This window comes from Betta splendens, chromosome 16 (genome assembly GCF_900634795.4).
Source record: "Betta splendens chromosome 16, fBetSpl5.4, whole genome shotgun sequence".
NCBI classification, from domain to species: domain Eukaryota; kingdom Metazoa; phylum Chordata; class Actinopteri; order Anabantiformes; family Osphronemidae; genus Betta; species Betta splendens.
The window spans coordinates 19,845,620-19,863,731 of record NC_040896.2 but is presented as its reverse complement, the minus strand read 5'-3'; the positions used below and the strand labels follow the sequence as shown (position 1 = coordinate 19,863,731).

At 42.1% G+C, this 18,112-nt stretch overlaps 1 protein-coding gene and 1 long non-coding RNA gene across 3 annotated transcripts in view; both read left to right on the top strand.

Annotated features, from left to right (window-relative positions):
- Positions 1-3,610, top strand: part of LOC129603182 (uncharacterized) — a 28,187-nt gene extending 24,577 nt beyond the window's left edge. For both annotated transcript variants that reach the window (XR_008692886.1, XR_008692885.1), the window contains one exon: positions 469-3,610. This is a non-coding gene — a long non-coding RNA (uncharacterized LOC129603182). The remainder of the gene's footprint in view (positions 1-468) is intronic.
- Positions 3,611-4,626: 1,016 nt separating this feature from the next.
- Positions 4,627-17,116, top strand: ube3d (ubiquitin protein ligase E3D). The gene is made up of 10 exons (XM_029129986.3): positions 4,627-4,926; positions 7,552-7,763; positions 8,307-8,397; positions 9,443-9,662; positions 10,044-10,116; positions 10,201-10,279; positions 10,676-10,784; positions 11,144-11,310; positions 13,855-13,993; positions 16,896-17,116. The coding sequence occupies exons 1-10, from the start codon at positions 4,835-4,837 to the stop codon at positions 16,914-16,916; spliced, it is 1,203 nt and encodes a 400-aa protein (XP_028985819.1). The 5' UTR covers positions 4,627-4,834; the 3' UTR covers positions 16,917-17,116.
- Positions 17,117-18,112: the final 996 nt, after the last annotated feature.

Here is an 18,112-nt window from a genome sequence, read left to right as displayed (position 1 = left end):
CTACTTTGTTGCGTTTACACCTGTGCAGAAATCAATCATGATCAGAAAAATCACGAGTTTGTAAAATAAGAATTATTGTTAGGAGTTGCTTTGGTGAATTGAATTAGACTCTGTATGTATGGTATGTATCTCTTCTGACAGGTGAGAAACTAAGTATATTTTACTGCTAGTACTGATAAATTGGATAACCTTTTACTAAATAAGAGTAAGGAAGTATTTCATAAAAATTAAACAAATGGGAATTGTTCTGTTACCGTTGTATATAATTTTAATAATAAATCATAAACATAGTTTTTATTTTATAGTTATATCAGTCTTTATTAATATATATATTTTTTATAAAACCTGCATTATGTACCTTTAATACATTCTTATTATTCTTCTCTAATAGTATAGTATATTTATCATATTATATAGTTATACTTTTCTGTGAAAAAAAGTTTCAATTAAATTTCTTATGTTCTATAGGGGGAAACAGAGACTGGTGCAATTGCAATACATACTTCCAGAAAAGGAAACATAACTTGGACTGCCATACCCCGTGTGACCATGAGGGGCACCCAGGGACACACAGTCACACACTTTTGGTCGGGTAGTGGGGACTTCTGATAAATTTGCAGGGGCAGTGTCAAATACTTTCTTGGAGCTGTTGGTGAGATTGTGCCAGTGGGGATCTAATTTAAGGCCCCACGTGTAATTGTGTAATCATGTTAAAGTCCTCATGTGGTCAGAAAAACAAGTGCGCGCACACACACACACACACATATATGATATATATATTACTACATTTACGCATGTATTTCTTAGAGTGTAGCCACAGAACGGCTGCAGGGTGTGAATGCAGTGGTTGAGAGACATAGAGAGATGACAGTGGTTTCTGAGGATCAGGAGGAGCAGCTGCCCACCCAGCGAGGCATTGTGTAGAAAAGCTACTTATGAATGGACTGTAACAGTGAAACTGTCTATCACAAAAACTGTAAACTGTCACTGTAATTGCAGTATATTGTTAAGAAATGAAGTTATCTACAGGTATAGTGGTACACAATATAAAGTAGTTTGCTTTCTTTCGTTTGAGACCTACAATGCTGCCACTGGATGTAAATGACTAAACCTGTGTTAAAATGTAGCTCATTAGCGTCACCTTAACGTCACTATCTTAACAATTCAATAACAATTCTCTTATCTACAATATTAAACTACTACTGTGCCAGTAACAGGCTGGACAACAAGTTCTTGTTTAGAAGGTTAATTGAATAAACATAACAGTAGATAAATGGTAAGGTGTTGCACAGTATACTTCTTTCTCCAGCTTATTGGGAGGACAAAGACTTCAATCTAGGGAAAACAGAATGTGTTATTTCCAGGAACCACCTTGTGTTGATTGTATCAGTACCTAAACAATTTACAAAGTCAGAACCAAACTAGATGTTTAAATCAGTCAGATCTGAACACAAAGAGATCAGAGACAAGTATTGAAACAAAGAACAGGTGAATATCAATTCATCTAATCTTATGACATAATACATGCGTTAATTCACTCTTCATATGACCTTAAACCTTCTCATTCCCTCCCTCTGAACTCAGTAAATAAGATAAAGTCATAATAAATTCATATAGCATCAGCTGGCTGTGCAGTTATCTCCTTCGCTACACACTGATGAATGGCGCCACCACAGAACAAGCGCAACTTAAACGGTGCAGACTCTAAATGCAACAGCAGCATTAAAATATGATGACATGGTTCTTAGTGGTTGTCACTGTTACCTCAGAGCCAGAAGAAGCCCAGGAGCCTCTGGAGTTTACATGTTCTCCCGTGTCTTCATGGGTTTTCTCCCACAGCCAGGTTGATTGGAGCTGCTGCAGATATTCACATTGGAACAAAACTCTATGCTTCCTTTGTTTATTTTAAAAAGACAAAATTGAAAATTAGTTTAAAAAACCCTCAAATGGATTTCTATAAGCAAAAACATCAAACAATTTTTAAAAATTCCATCCAATTAATCGGATTAATCAAAAATAATCGACAAATTAATCAATTGTCTAAATAATCGTTAGTTGCAACCCTAATTCCTCCTCTCCGCCTCTTCCTCCTGTCCTCGTCTCCTGTTCTCTTGAGCTCCTCCTCCCTATGAACCTGAACCTTCGTCCCATACTCGTCTTGCCTCTTCCTCCCTCTAAATGTAAATGTGAAGAAATATGATTCATTTTTACATAAGTTCAACATTCATACATTCATTCCTACTCCTCTACTTCCCTTGAAATCAAGTATTAGACTAAGAAAACCACAAGAGCAGATGACTGAATATTACAATGCATCTGTAAAAAAAATGATATTTACATTGAAGAGAAGATAATTCTTGCTTGTTTTGGCCTCCAACCCCCCTACTCCTCATTCTCCTCCTGTTTACGTTTCCTGTTTTCCACATCTTCTCCCTATGAATATAAATATTATAAAAATTAAGTATCAGATTCACAGAAAGACATGAGCAGGCGACTGAAGGTTATGTGTATGATATCTGATATCTGATAAATGGATATTTAGAAGGTTGGCCTCCAAACTCCTCTCTTTCTCCTCGCCACCTCCTTCTAAAGCTATAATTGATAAAGAAAGGTGATTAAGATTATATATTTAATGATTTGTCTATCAAATCAGAAAATCATTCTTGTTTTTTTAAACCAGAAAAAATATGCTTGCTTTTTTTATTAATTTGTCCAAAGAGCATTATGTAGAAAATGTACCTATAAATTATTCTGCTTTCTCATTTTTCTATTACATACTATTGTCAACCAATCAGTTGACATAATGGTCAGTACATCAGCCACTGCTCCCTGTGGTGTGGTGCAGGATTAGGATGGCAGACAGCCATGTGCACCCTCCATAACACATGATGCTGCAGTCCTCTCCTCTGCCACTGAGGAGCTTCACTGGGAAGACATGAGGCCATGTGCCCCCAGTTCCAGTGGAACTGGACCCACCATCGCTGTGGAGAAAATTATTGTTACAGTAGGATACAGAAGCTGCCCTGCCAGGCGCTGAACTCAGCCTTTAGGGTGAAAGGTCAATCCAACCACCATGCTGAAATTTAAAAACAGACGCAAAGGCTAGTTCTCCTGATTAAATTGTACAGGTAAACTTGTGATAAAGAAATAAAAAAGAAAGAAAGGCCCCAGCCAGATGCAAAAACAGTAGGAACAGTTTGTCCTACTGTCTTTGCATCTGACTGGGGAGAAACTGGTCCTACTGGTTAGAAACAGAGGCCAGAGGATGAAAAAGCTGCTGCTCCATCCAAGCAGGCGCCCTGGGTCAAATACTAGACCCGTTTTACCGTGAGTCACAGTTTCTCACAGTAATACGGCGCCTCCTGGGAACAGCCCCCTCCTCATCCCTGTCCTCCCTACCTCTCCTGGAGGAAGAGCAGAAGCCTCGTCATCCCCATCATATGCTGCAGTAATGCTTTCCTCAATGTCCACCTCAGAGCCTGAGTCCTGGAACACAGGAGACAGGACATGGGCAGCTTCGGTAGTGGAGGCGCATGGCGGCTCATAAGGAGACACAAAGGGTTGAACCAGAGGGGAAGGAGGCTCTGCTGCTGCTATTGTGCAACAGCGCAATCTTACACAATGGTAGATTGATTTCTTAATATTCTCTGCTCTCACATGCAAACTAAACTGTAGTTAACATGCAATTGGCGTTTCAGGGATTCAAGATGAACTTAAATTTAAATTTTTAAGGGCTGTTTTAACAAAAGTATCAAACTACCAGACATATTTTAAAATTATAAGAACTCAAGAGTTCTTTTTCATTATTTAAAAAAATATTATATATATACTCATGTTAGTATTCCTCTCTGACCCACAGCAACTAGTGGGTCTAAAAAGAATCCTTTCTTTTTTTTGCTGCAGCAGCAGCAGCAACAATAAACAAAGAATTCCAAACAAAAGTATGGGGAGGTGTGCATTTTCAATTCACACTCTAAAGGTTTAAATTATTTTTAAAACTTTAAGTTTTGTTGCTTTAATAAGTTCTACAGGTTTGCTCCTAATAAGGATGACAAGAAATACAAAATAACAATAAATTCAAGGTCAAATATTTACTTTTCAAGCACTTTTTGTGTTTTTATTGGATGTTATCCAGTTGTTTTGTAGAAAATGAAAACCTGTTTGTGGCTATTCGCTATACTAAAGGACGGCGTGAGATATTGCGCGATAAAAAAGTAGCTGTTTGTAGAAAATTAACGTGTAGAAAATGCATGACTATTTTCTGCAAAACTTTATATTGGCAATAAGCTATGAAACAGAAGCAGAGTATGAACGTATATTTGACGGTTTAAAGCTCGGAGTCACGGAGTTTTTGTCTAAGCGCAAACCACACCGTTTGGTATATTCATTGAAATACCCCTTAATAATTAAAATAGAATCTATTAACATTCAGTTTTAATTTAATTAATTTAACAACATTTAATTGTTTTGTGAAATGCTGTGAAATGTTTTCTCTTTCGCCGTTGTTTTACGGGTCAGCGTGGAAATTCATTTACTATAAGCAGTTCAGCAGCTCATAGTATAACACTGAACAGAGGTCACAATATACAACGCGTCTTGCTTTATTTTGAAAACTGCGACCGGACGCTTCCTTTTACATTGACTCACTTGACATTTGCGTTTAGATCACGCTGCAGACAACCTCCTAACGTGATTCTACTTTATCGGAAATCTGTGTTTTTGGACTTTTTGCCTTGTGTGTCTTTCATTAAACGTTTTCCAGCTACACACAATTTTCATGGATGTTTGATATGGATGTAGTTTTTAGTTTGGCAAATTATCCGTAACTAACTGAATGGCAGGCACAGGCATGCCGACCAAAACACATGGAGCTGGAGTCTTCGTAGAACTGAGGAGGAGGCTTCAGAGTGGACTCCTTATTGTCGGGTAATTATCTTCTGTCTAATAATGCAGTATTACAACATTATTCAGCCAGTGTTCTTCTCACTAATATAGCAGGCCTAGCTAGCTTTAGCAAACAGAGGTTAGCTTGTTGCACACTATCAATGTTTAAAAAGATTCACGTGGCAGTTCGGCATCTTGAGACAAAAGTAAGATTGTTAGAAAACCTACTTCACTGGTGACTGATTCAGAGGTTTGTTATTAAAGCAAAATTCAAGATTCAGGATTCAAAAAACTTTATTAATCCCAGAGGGAAATTTTTTGCACACTTTGATCGCTGTCACAGTTAGCGGTACACACAAGAAGGTAGGGAGATTAAAAAAAATAGAATGCGAACATATACTGTATACACACACACTCACATCTAATTACCAGCCCAAGTTTTAGTATTATTGTTATTATTATTTATTATTGCACGGATGAAGATCAACCCTTACAGACAGAGGAGGAGTGGCTGAAGGTGCTCCCCTGTCCAGCCAGCACATTGTGTATGGGGTGGAGGTGTTGTGTAGGATAGAGAGGAGTTGAACCAGCATCCTCCTCTCAGATACAGCATGTAGGGGATCCAGCTCCACCCCCAGGAAGTACATTCTGCTCTGAGCCTTCTTGTACACAACTGAGGAGTTCTTTTTCCAGTCCAGTTTATTGTCCATGTACATTCTCAGGTATTTGTACTCGTTCATCACCTCCACCTCTTCATTTTTAATAGTAAGAGGGCTGACAGCACTCCCAGATTTCCTAAAGTCTATCACCAGCTCCTTAGTTTTACTGATGTTCAGTTGGAGGTGGTTCTATCCACACCAGTCCAAAAAGCTGTCCACCACTCCCTGATTGTCTGTGATGTCACCACCCAGGATACGTCCTATAATAGCAGAGTCATCAGAGAACATTCAGAGATGACAGGACTGAGTTGTACCTGACGTCTGAGGTGTACAGGGTGAAGAGGAAGGATGCAGGACTAGCTCCTGTGCTGCAGAGCACGGTGTCAGACACAGTTCTGCAGGCGGACGTACTGGGGGTAGTTGGTGAGGTAGTCCAGGATCCATGAGATCAGGGGGGGCTCCATCTGTATGTCCTTCAGTTTCTCTCCCAGCAGTGCAGGCTGGATGGTGTTAAATACACTGGAGAAATCAAACATGATCCTCACTGCGGCGCCAGGCTGGTCCAGGTGGTTGTAGGTGCGATGGAGCAGGTGTATGATAGCGTCATCCACTACATTCATTTATGAAATGATGCCATGTTATTTATTAGTTGTGATATAATCGGTCATATTGCTCTACATTGTAAAAAATAATATGAACAAACATAAAATACTTGACCTCAAAGTACTCAATGAATGACTACTCTGAGGTCAACCTTTCTTATTCTGCTTGTTTTATTCTGTATCATACTTTAATGTAGTTTTAAAATACCTTCATATTTACTATATTTTTCTTTTTGTTATTCATAATTATTTTAAAAAAATCAGTGAAATATTTATTTTCCTTTTAAATTTATGTTGTATTGAAGAAATAGCTGAAAATGGATGTAGTGCGCATTGACGTCATTAGATGGCGCTAAAGACTCGAGACACTCATGTTTAGGTCTTTCTTAAAACATGGATGCAGTTTAAAGAAGTGACTCCATAGACTTATTTCACATTTGCTACAGCAAGTTTAGGACTTCAGGGTATGTAGAAAAATAGACACTGATCACTCAGAATAGTACTTTACTATACAGTACTTACTGTATACTTTAACCTGTGTGTGTTTCTGTTACTGCAGGAAATAATCTAATGCTACATATAAGAAAAATCAAGCATCCTACATTTTTTCTGATTAAAATGGGGCCCTTATGATTCCAGCTGTTATTCTTTACTTCCTTTAGCTTACACTACTTTGACATCATTATTCATAAAGGTCTTTTACCACTCTAGGCTTAGATGTGGAGGGAATGTATCGGCTCTCAGTTCTTCTGTGGCATTGTTTTCAAACACATGACAAAAGAAAACTTGTTTTGTTGTGCGACCAAGGCTGGCTCATTATTGTACTGTAAAACTGTACTGTGACTAATTACAGATTCTTCTCGATCCATATGTCTTGGAAAAAGAACAAATCCATTTCTGCAGCCGATGATCGAACGTTGCCAAGTTTTAGAGAAACTGACTTGTTTGTTCTAATATTGTGCCGAGCAAACTACAAAATGATCTCGACAATTTTAAAAACCTAACAGCAACGCTTTTGGAACTAAGTTTTTTTTTCTTTCAGATGTCACCCCTGAAAAATAATGATGAATATTTATTATTTTTGAATACAAAAAAAATCAACCATTAAGAAAACCTTTAATAGTCCCACAATGGGGACATTTCTACTACGACACCTGTAGTCACAATGTGAGAAATGTGCTTATAATTATAGTAATCATGGTAAAAACAAAGTACTCATTTCATGTTGGTCATGTTTTCAGGTTGCTCATCAATTTGTCACATTTGCAAGACTGAAACAAGCAAATGTTTATTTCGCTTGCTTAAATAGACTTATAATTATGGTCCTCTCTCTAAATGAACTGGCTAATTGAGCCTTAAGCCTGTGTGTTTGTGTGTAAAGCATCTGCTCCTGTTCTCTCTTCCAGGAAAGACGTAGCTCAAAGCCCTTCTGACGTGGTCGTGACAGGTGGTGATTCCTCACTCCATGTCCGGACTCCGCGGGGTAACCTGAGCCTGACTTTGCCGGCAGGAGTCACCTTGGAGCCGGGATCCTGCCTCCCGACACCTGCAGGAGATTCCTGCGTGGAGGAGCTGCATTTCAGGCTGCGCATTAATGTTGCACAAAGCAACGGTGACGGTAAAGCTCACACGCGTGACCGATATGAAGTCTCTGCTCTGCCAGTCTCTTGTACCAAGACAAGAACAAAGACTTGTCGTAGCTATTAAAAGCCTGCCGTCTATTCTGAATTAATTGGACTGAGTCGATTGGTCATCTGAGACGGGGAAGGTTTACGTTTGCTCTAAGGATCCTCAATAGCCCACCGGCGACAGAGTCGAGAAAGTACTCCATTTGTATTTTGAATTGATTTTATATCATCATCATACGCTTTATAATATTCCCAAAGCGCGTCTTTTGGCATATCCTGAAATTTATCATGTGACTCCTGAGTCGGGAGGAAGTTATAGCTAAGGACAGTCATTGACAAATTGAATCAGTTCCTGATTGATTGCCGGCTCCCTAGCCAAGCAGCTGTTGCCACAGAGGATTTTATCTCTCCCCCTCTCTCTCCCCGTGTTTGATCTCGCCTCTCTCTCTCTCTCTCTTTCTCTCTGTGCTGTTGGGTCACCACCTATTCACTAAACCCGGCTCATTTATTTGTTTGCCTTCGGCCCTCCACAGAGACTTCTGACAGTGTGATGGAGACGCTCAGTACGAAGGAGACTTATTGCTTCCACTGCCAGAGCTGCATGACCAGGCTGTTGGAGGACAGGTGAGGAGCAGATAGACTGCAGGAGAGCAGCTGTGGAAATGGGTTTTATTGATGGTGTAACCCAGTGCTAGAAGTGATGATCTAGAAAGGGGAGTTGATGGATGGAGCCAGAGCCAGACTCCAAACTTGTCAGCCTGACTGGGTTAGAAGTATGGAGTCTGTGACGTAACGGTCTGCGCTACCCATTAAAAAACAATTGTCTTTCTTACCTTGAGGCAGTTCATCCGGACTCGGGTATTGGTCTTTATTGCTTTCAGCTTGTAGCTTCCTCTGATCAGCAATGTGACATGCTGAAAATTGCAATAGCTGCATTAACGGGGCCCTTTGTCTTCTGGCTGTGTTCTTCAGCAATAACCTACTAAAAATGCCCAAAACTTGCTTTTTGCTTTCAAGGTTTAGGAAAAGTAGAGAGCTCACCAGTGCTCTCAGCAAGGTAAATGTGGTCATTTCTGCAGGAATGTGCCTCATTGTGCTTTGTAACAATGCCTGCCCTGAGATACTATTGCTGCCATTAACTGCAATTATCACATTTCCTCTAAAAGTTCCCTCTGTGAACCGAAAGCCCCCCACCTGTCCACATAATAATGCTTCACCGGAATATAAAGAATCAAGTGGTAACACAAAGAATGGGTTGAATATAAAAAGGGACAATAGTAGAGGTCATCCTGTGTATTATTATCATCCACCGTTTCCCTCAGGTCTCTTGAGATTTTAACGGCTCTGCTCAGTGCTTTGGTTTTACGACCCAAAGCATTTGGTTTGATTTTGAAGCATTTTTTACACATATACGAGATACAACTCAAATATAATCTTAATTAGATATTGTTTTCGATCAAAGGAGCAGAACACTATCTAAATAATGAATTCTATGAAATCTATGTTTGCTAAAGAATTCATGGTGTCTTTTGAGTGCTACTATTTTCCCTGGCTCTCACTGAGTTCTGGGCTTAGTGGGGGTGATACTAGCTCTCTCTAGCACGAATCAATTAATCCGGTTTCCACATATCACCAGGCAATTATGCCTTTTATTTCCCTTTGTCTTCAGGGCGTTTAAGCGAGTCCTCCCCCTCCCAAATGGCAACTGGAACGCCATTGTGGACGACTGGTGTTGTCACCCCGATCCATTTGCTAACAAGAAGCTGCTGCCCAGAGCAGAGGACTGTTTAACGGGCGACACCTTCCTGCTTGTCGCAAGAGATGGCAGCTGTGAGCAGACCCTCGCAGAGGAAGTGAGCCTCGTTGGTGGCGACAGTCACGACCCGAAGGTGAGGGAGACGCACGTACGTCTGTGTCACGCGCCACACAGTCAGTCGCTCGGTCCTCGGGTGGCTGCGTGAGCGACGTTAAACTGAAGCACGCAGAGAAGGATTGATCTCCCTGTTGTTTCTATTAGTCATTCCGTGCACGAGCGGCGCTCTTTGCATGACTGACGCTGCCGAAAAAATGGAAAGAGAGGCTGATTTAAAAAATAAATAAAAAAAGAGCAGGAGAACAAATGACAATTTGCCTGCAGTAAAGTGTATCTCTCTCTATCTGTCTTCCATCTTGGTTATAGTGGCTATTGATCGCAGCTTTATAACGGCCAAGTAAAAGATGGGTGTGATGTGCTGATCGATTTTTGTGCTTTATGCCCCTGTGACGTGCAGAAGCCCTGTCGCCGACTGACACTCCTCTCCTGCAAGAGCTGTTCCTCTGTGCTGGGAGAGGCCGTAGCGCCAGGTAGACGTCATTCTAATAGATTTTCATAAATAAGCATAAATTGCAGCCTTTCGAGCCTTTCGAGCCTTTCTCCCTATCTCACAGGGTCGCTGAAGCTGTACATCACACAGGTGGTGGTGGAGCCCGCAGTGGGAGACAGAAAGGCAGACGCTTCGCATAACAGGCGGGTTCTTATCGAGCCTTCTAGTGGTGATAATTAGGCAACTGTAGCTGTTAAATCAAGCTGCTTCATAGAGGCTGTCATGTGCAGGACATACAGGAGAGGAAATAAAGTCACATGGTCACATTTATTTTTGGCCCACGCACGAAATCACATTGTAAACCAATTGTACTTCATTTGTATGTAAGCGCCATCCAACACCTGCGACACCGATGTTGCACCATGTTGCTACTTTGCAGTTATAAATCAAGAATTTCAATAACTACTGTGCATCTCACACTGATGCAAGATTTAATAATCTTTCGCTTTGTGGGGGCTTTTGCTCACACTGAACTCGTTTGTTACATTCCACATAAAGACTAAATATGTAATTAAAGTGTTGTCGTCCGATTTGGACAGGTCTCTCTTCCTGGAGAGGACTGTAGCCGCCAGACTGTTGAGGTTGTCACAGTCACTCAGCACCTTCCACTTCACCGTCCAGACTCCTGATGGAAAGGCCTTCCTGTTGGTAAGGAACCCATTCACACAATGAGATGAAGGCTGAACATTTTAGGAAAGCAGTGTCCTTGAGAAAAGGACAGAGGAATAAACGCACTGTGATTTTAGAGTGGTTGAGCAAACTGCCAGGCTCCCCGCTTCTCGAAATTCAGCTGCGAGTAAAGCAACCAGCCACCTCAATAGAACCAGGTAATGTGTTGTGTGGTTCATGTAATGACTGGCTGCAAACACATCTACTTTAGCTATTGTGTTTATGCATTGATTTACTTGGCCGATAGCGATAGATATAAATTCACCTTGTCTGAAACTGGACCAGACGTCTATGACGTGCGTTTGACGCGTGACGTGACCTGGCTTCTCCCGCTCCAGCTCTGGCTGCTGAACAGCGACTCCATCGTCGCGCCGGTCCCGGAGACGTGCGACGAGGACGAGGCGCCCACCGGCTCCCCTGCGCGTCGCTCTCCGTCACCCCGAGCTGCCAGAGCCCTGAAGCTCCTCTACATCACCTGCTCCAGCGCCAGCATCCAGCAGAGAGAGTAAATGAAGACACATACCGCTCCAGCCTCCCCCCCTTCGATCTTTGCTTCCCCCTTCTTTATCGTATCCTTTCATCTTTCCCGCGCACCCTCTCAATCACCACCTGTCTTGGCTCGCTGCGAGGGATGAAAGACTGCTTTGTGAATCTGTGAAGAGATTTTAGTTAGTTAATAGAAGCGTCCATATATTCACATCTAATTGTCATCAAAGGTATTTATCCTCCTCCGAGTTGTCAGCTCGTGTTTTTTGCACTTACAGTAGCTGTTGTTTTGACTGGAGCGAGGCTCTGTGTACCTTGCTGTGATCCATTACAGAGTTGTAGGTGGATTCGCTGCATGTGGCCTACATGTTCACTATGGCAGCACCCCACTGAAGGAGCCTTCCACCCTCATTATTTTCAAGTGAATAAGCACTCAGCATTTTTCCCTTCCTCCTCCTCCTCCTCCTCTTCCTCTTCCCTGCAGCCGGGTAGAGTGAAGGCAGAACAAGGAAGTGTTGTTGTTTCTCCCACTTTGACAAGCCCACCGGCTGACTGACAGAGAAAGGGTAATTAGAAGCAAAGATCCCATGAAAGGAGAAATCCTGTATCCTCTCAGTCAAAGTAAGAGCCGCCTGAAAGTACATAATAAACTGCACTGTGAGAGCTGAGTGTTTCGTTTAGCTGCGTGCTCGTACCAAGAGAGTCATCGGCAGCGTAAAACGAGCCATCACAGCTTCGTGATCGGCGGGAATCAATCGTCACTGTTTTAACACAAACATTCGGGCGATTTCAAAGAATCAATTTCAAACTGCTGAGGCAAATGAAAGTGACAATTAGTGCAAAAGGGAGGCAAAAGCAGGACACCCCTTGAAAGTCAATGACTTACTTTCTCTTACAGCATTGACTAAACGCGGCTGAGCTTCTCTCCATGAGAAACAGACTTCAAGGAGCTCGACACCTGGGGTGCCAGGTTTGCCATATGAGAGCAGGTTCACTCTGAGCATGTGACGGGCGTGAAGGAGTGTGAAGACGAGACGTTGAGCTGCCTGTACTGTCATAGAGCATGACCGGTGTAACACTGGGTCACTCGTGTTCTGGAGGGGCATATCCTTGTATGACCTACATGTCACATCTGCTGTGGGGTTCTGGGATTTGTCAGATCTTATCTTACCATATTATCGGCACAGGTCTGGCTCTGGGAGGAGATCCACCAGAAACATGTGCATAGGGGCGCACAGGAGCCTGAGCCACTGATACTTCACTCACTGTGATGAATTTCAGGCAACTTGGCTGAAGCTGTGGTTTAAAGGTGCCTCTTTAAATTGAAAAGTGATTTTGAATACTGGCTTCTGTGTGTGGCTAATGCAATGTCATATGTCATTATTTATTAATTATATATAACATCTAATTTGTGATTTGTTAATTAATAATTGATTTGATGAGGACAGCCTGTATTGACACTTTATTTCAGAGAAATCAAGACACAGCAGTACAAATCGAAAATTGGAACAGTGTCACCACAGTTGTTTTTCTACCTTGGCTAGAACAGTTGTTGTTCTCTCAAGTCTCACAAAGGGAAATGCTGGTGTTACTCGCACCCTTGTTTCCCTCTACATAATTTACCATTCATCCTTCATCACTCATCTTTGACGTTTCTAAATTAAATGTTATGCTTGGGGAGCTGAAATCCCCGGCCGACAGCCCTCTTATTGGGGATACAGTCGGCTACAGTCGACTGCAGCAAGAGGTTGCAGTATGTGTTGTTACGAGTGCCGATAATTGGCTGGAGAACCAGTGAGCCAGTGCCTAAGTGGATTACCCTTGTCACTGACGGCACTCACTTGATTATTAGTTGAGGGAAAGTTGCCGGCACCATCACGGTCCGGTACAATGGGAAACACAAGGTCTCATACATATGGAAATTACATCTAATGGAAATTATATGGGCACTTGTTTTCCTAAGCATGGATTTTGAAAGAAGAGGAATCCAATTCTGCTTTATATTTCATTAACTACATAACCAGGCAAAACCATCATCACTTAGGCTGGTTAGAATCCGTGTAGGTTTTGCCAAGCAGACAGATTGAGCCACCTTGTGGCTAATGGCAAGTTTCCTGCATGCAAACGTAGCTGTCGTGTTTCCTGAGCGATGTCTTCAGTACAACTGCCAAAACTTGAAGACTTTTCCTTCTTAGGAGCTGCACAGATGGCTAAATGTCACCCAAACAAACTGGATCGGCACCACACTCGGACAGAGCATCAATCTTTTTTTTTTTTTTTTCTGTCAAACCCTCCTCTTCTCCTTTCACCCCCCCTTCATCCACACGTATACACACACCATCATGCACACTGATTAATTTCATACACTCACCATCAATCCACTTTCATGTAGCCCTAGTTATCCAGTTCAGTTTACACTCTAAAACGACTTAATTAAACACCCAGGGTGACTGCATCAACGTGGGATTTACAGCTGCTATTCTGGGAGTCGTGGTGGTTGTATAATGCCGCGGCCGTCACTATAAATCACTCCTGCTCTGTGTTTGTGTGTGTGTGTTTCCAGCATTGTAAGTAGTTGGGAGGTCAATGCCACCGGACACCCTGTGGAGCTGCCGCTGAAGGTGTGCGAGGAGCTGCTGCGACTGATAGAGGACAGCAACTCTGCGCTCCCCACATCGATGCGATGCATGAGGTCCTATGAGGTGAGTTGGTTATTGCTGTGACAAATGATCACGAAATGTTGTCAAAGATCCACTTTCATCTTTTTTAAATGGATGAGAATGTATCAGCAGCACAGCGGGAAACCGTTCCGCTGCAGTCACGTATTTGATTGACTTCCTACTTACAGTACCTTGTTTCTCCTTTGTTTAGTGGTGCTTAACAGTGCTTTTATCCCGCCTTTAATCAACTCTATGATTTACATCTTTCAGTTACCAGCTTTGCGTTAGGGATTATGTGGGTCAAGTGTGAGGCTTTAGCTCCATTCCAGCATTCATACACCTGTAATTGTATATTTAGCTTGAGTAAGATACAGAAAGTCCTGTGACTAAAAAACAGGAGGTGTTAACTTTGCTGTCAACTCTGTGCCTAACAGATTTAAACATAGTGACAGGGGTAATTAGCACCATTAGCCTCCACTTCCTACTCAGAATGTTTGGGAAGTGACTCCTACTTCTTAAACAAGTTTCCCCATCTGCTGACATTTGTGTTTGTCACAGAAAGTATAGGAGGAGATCAGTGGAAGCCTGAAGCCTGTAATACATGATAAAAATAGAAGGAAATTTTATTGAAAGGTTCACATTAGTGAGTATTTAATGACATGTCAAAACAAAAGCCGGTACAATTCCTGCTGCTCACTCACATGAGCTACAGTAAAGGTCACTTGTTTAAATAGTAACTGAGCTCGGTGAGAATGCTCATCTGAGCTGACGTAGATGATGGATGACTGCTGGAAATAAGACGTCTGCTTTTGTCTGCCTCTGTCTGAAGTGCACATCTCCATTTCACAAATAACTGTGGATTTTATATATATTACGAATGCAAGACTCGAGTTAAAAGTGCTTCGGCACCTTTTAAAAATTACTAAAATGGTGATACTTCAGTGTCAGCTTGGAAATAAAAATGAAAAAATTGTGTATGGGAAGCATTGTTTAAACTCAACTGGATTAGTATTTGATTTCTATACTCTACACAGTTTTCAAAGCAGGACGTCTCCTGGTGTATCTGCAGCATGTGCCTGATTATAAGGAAAGTCAGTTATCTGAATAAATAAATAAATGAATGGGTTTCTAAAGCCTGTTCCATCACCAAGCGGCATTCTGCTAAAAGCCCGGTTGTTGCTTCCTAAGATGACATGAAAGTATTGGGGGGGGGCTGCCTCAGACAGAGGACACAGTATCTGTCAGGTGGTGGAAGCAGTTACAGCAAAAAAGCGAGCAATAAACTGACACACCCAGACACCTTCTCATGGTAAAAACCCGTCATGCTCAGAGGAGCAGAGAATGAGAAGGTAACGCAATCACAGGGGCATCTAGAGTTAAAGGAGGTGGTCTGAAAACAGTGTGCAAATGAAGCAAAAATGGCTTCACCATCCACAAACAAAAAAAAAGTCACTTATTGGGGCTGATTATGAATTCTGTTTCAGATTAGGGGGGAATGTGCGTGACGCGTAGCGTTAGACAACACAAAAGATGGTACAGTATGTCTCACAAGCAATAACTTTGAAAGCCTCGCACCAGAAGCGCCGTGGAAATGAACGGCTCCCCAGTGGAAGTGGTCCAACGAACCAGAGGAATCCACGCACGGAGCGCTCAGCGACACTCGTGGTGACGCGGGCACGCTATTAGTTGTGATTCACGCTGCTGAAAGGCTGAATGACCCGAGCTTACTGTTAACGGGCAGTGTGAGTCGGGAGGCCCTGCTTTACATGGTGGGTGGCGTGATGGAGGATGCTGCTCGTTAATCATGTGTACACCTCATGAAGGCAAGACACAGTCTGTGTGTCCACACTTCAGAACCAGATCTTTAGGGTCCTTAGTTTCAAATGTAGAGCAAGTCCTTGGGGCGCGGTGACACATGAGGATAAGAATAGAAGGGCATTAATACATAGGTTAACAGCTTTGTCCTTGTTATACAGTAGCTTTATCAATCTCAGTGCAGAACCTGTTTTAGCGTCAGGTTTTTTTTTGTCTTTCTAGTTTTCTTGAGCTTTCCGTGTCTGGCTTTTCCCCTGTGCAAATGTTCTCTGTGTGGTTTGCCATGGCTGGAGTGTGATGATAACACGCGTCCCTGGCACCAAGCATCAATGAGCGTGTGTTTGGTCATCCTTGTGTCAGTGGCCTTTATACCCAGACGGACTGAGGAGCTGTTTTGTACAGATTTAAAAAAAAAATAAAAAAAGCAGTATTTTGCTACAGTGCAGTATGTGTAGCTTTTGCATTCATCAGTGTTAAGTCAGGTTAAAAAAGTAGTAGTGTGACCTTCTGACCTACTGTCAGCAGCTTAACCTTCGTTCATCACCGTCATTTTTACATGGCCTCATAATATAAACAATTTGTTCCAAAAAGTGATCAAATGTAAAAAGAAAGTTAACATTTGAAAAAACTAATTTTTTCTTGGACTCAGTCCTTTTACCAACTCACCTCTGTTTGCGCTGGTTGTCATTTGTAAGAATTACCACCGATGCGCTTCAGTGATGAGCAGACGTTGGCACAGGGATGGAGAAGACGGGGCCTTGAGCGAGGCAAATGCCTTCATCCATCATCCCAAGATAGAGCCCTCAGTGGAGCGCAACCATTGTCTACAGCGGGCAAACGCCCAGCAATAGCAGATGGAGGAAGAGAGAGAGAGCTGAGCCCATTCGTTTTCTGGGCTTTGTTCGTGTGAATGTGTGTTTTTGAACGTGATTAAATTTCTACCACCTGTGGTGCTTTTGTTTTGAAGGCATTAATTGCAGATAATGTGTCGCCGTGCTGATCATGGGATCTCTGCTTCGGGATATTTGCTGCTCTTTTTTTTTCTTTTTTTAAATTTATTTTGAAATATAATGAGTTTTATTCAGTTCAATTCAATTTCCTCACTAATTCTTTTGCTGTTTGTTCTTAGGTGGCCTACATGAGGCTGTGAGAGCTGAAGTCAGATGAGCCACTCTTCACTCTTTGGGGCGATGACTTGGACAGATGCTGGACGTGAAGCTTCTGTGAATATGAGCGTGTAGGCTTGCAGAAAAATCAAATACAGCCAGCACCTTGTTTAGCTTGTCACTGTGATGATCGGTAATGCATATTTTTCTTATCAACAAAACAGAATAAACTTTTGTACAAGTAGCACCTCATCTTTTTTTTCCCTTCTTACTCTGCTGGTTGATACTGTATGTGGGACATTGTTCTTGAGTTGGCTCATGACAAAAGCTTATTCAGAGCCTCTGTAGCCCCAGGGTGCGGCAGCATACCCTCCACTTGGGTGTAATTACAGCTTGAGAAGTGAGGTGATTTCTGTCTAGCTTTATTCGGGAGCAGTTGATGGTATTTATGTAACATGTCGTAGCAACAGCCGCTGTGTAATTGTAGAATTAAAGTACGTCTGGGTGTATTTTAACGACAGGACATTTAACAGCGGGCCACTGTGGCTCACAGATGATAAATCCAAATACTGGGAGATCTTTTCACGTTTTAATCTAGATACTGTAAGCTGTTTCTGTGTGAGCAAAGAAACTAAAGTTCTTCATCTAAATCTAGTTAAGAAGCTGAGGTATTGCCCGTCTAAACTGCCCTCTGGGCTCATTCAGCCTGAGTAAGCGAGATCATGCGTCACTCACCACTTCTATTTTATGGCTCATAGAACCTCTATACGTAGGTTATCTATGACCAGCATTGCCGCATAATATCTGCCTCTGTCTATTTTTACAGGCCCTTAGTAGGGACGGGGGAACTATCTTTTTCTGCTCTTGACTGCGTGCCTGGATCTGCTGAATGCTGATGCGGCAAGTGACAATTACCTTTAAAAACACAAAGAGGTATTGTGCCCACTGAGGCGGCAAAGCAGACAGTGAATTGGCTAATTAAATATATCCATCGCCGCAGCGTCAAGGGCTTCTCATTTCCTTTCTGCCCTTTCTCTACAAGTGCAAATGAAGTAGGCTCTAAATAACCCATTTGTTTCAAGCCCTCTTAGCACAAGGAGCTACTCCACATTAGTGGTTGCTGCTGGTGTTTTGAACATTCCCACAGGCCCAGTCACCCACGAGCCTTGAGGAGTCGCAGGCGTTCTTTGTCCTTCTCCCCTTGATGATAGACAATGGAAGTGTCAAATTAAAAGTTTTT

Coding starts and splice junctions, on each gene's coding strand:
- ube3d (XM_029129986.3), top strand. CDS start 4,835: ATGGCAGGCACAGGCATGCCGACCAAAACACATGGAGCTGGAGTCTTC. Junction 4,927..7,551: donor AGTGGACTCCTTATTGTCGG/GTAATTATCTTC, acceptor TCTCTCTTCCAG/GAAAGACGTAGCTCAAAGCC. Junction 10,280..10,675: donor GCAGACGCTTCGCATAACAG/GCGGGTTCTTAT, acceptor CGATTTGGACAG/GTCTCTCTTCCTGGAGAGGA.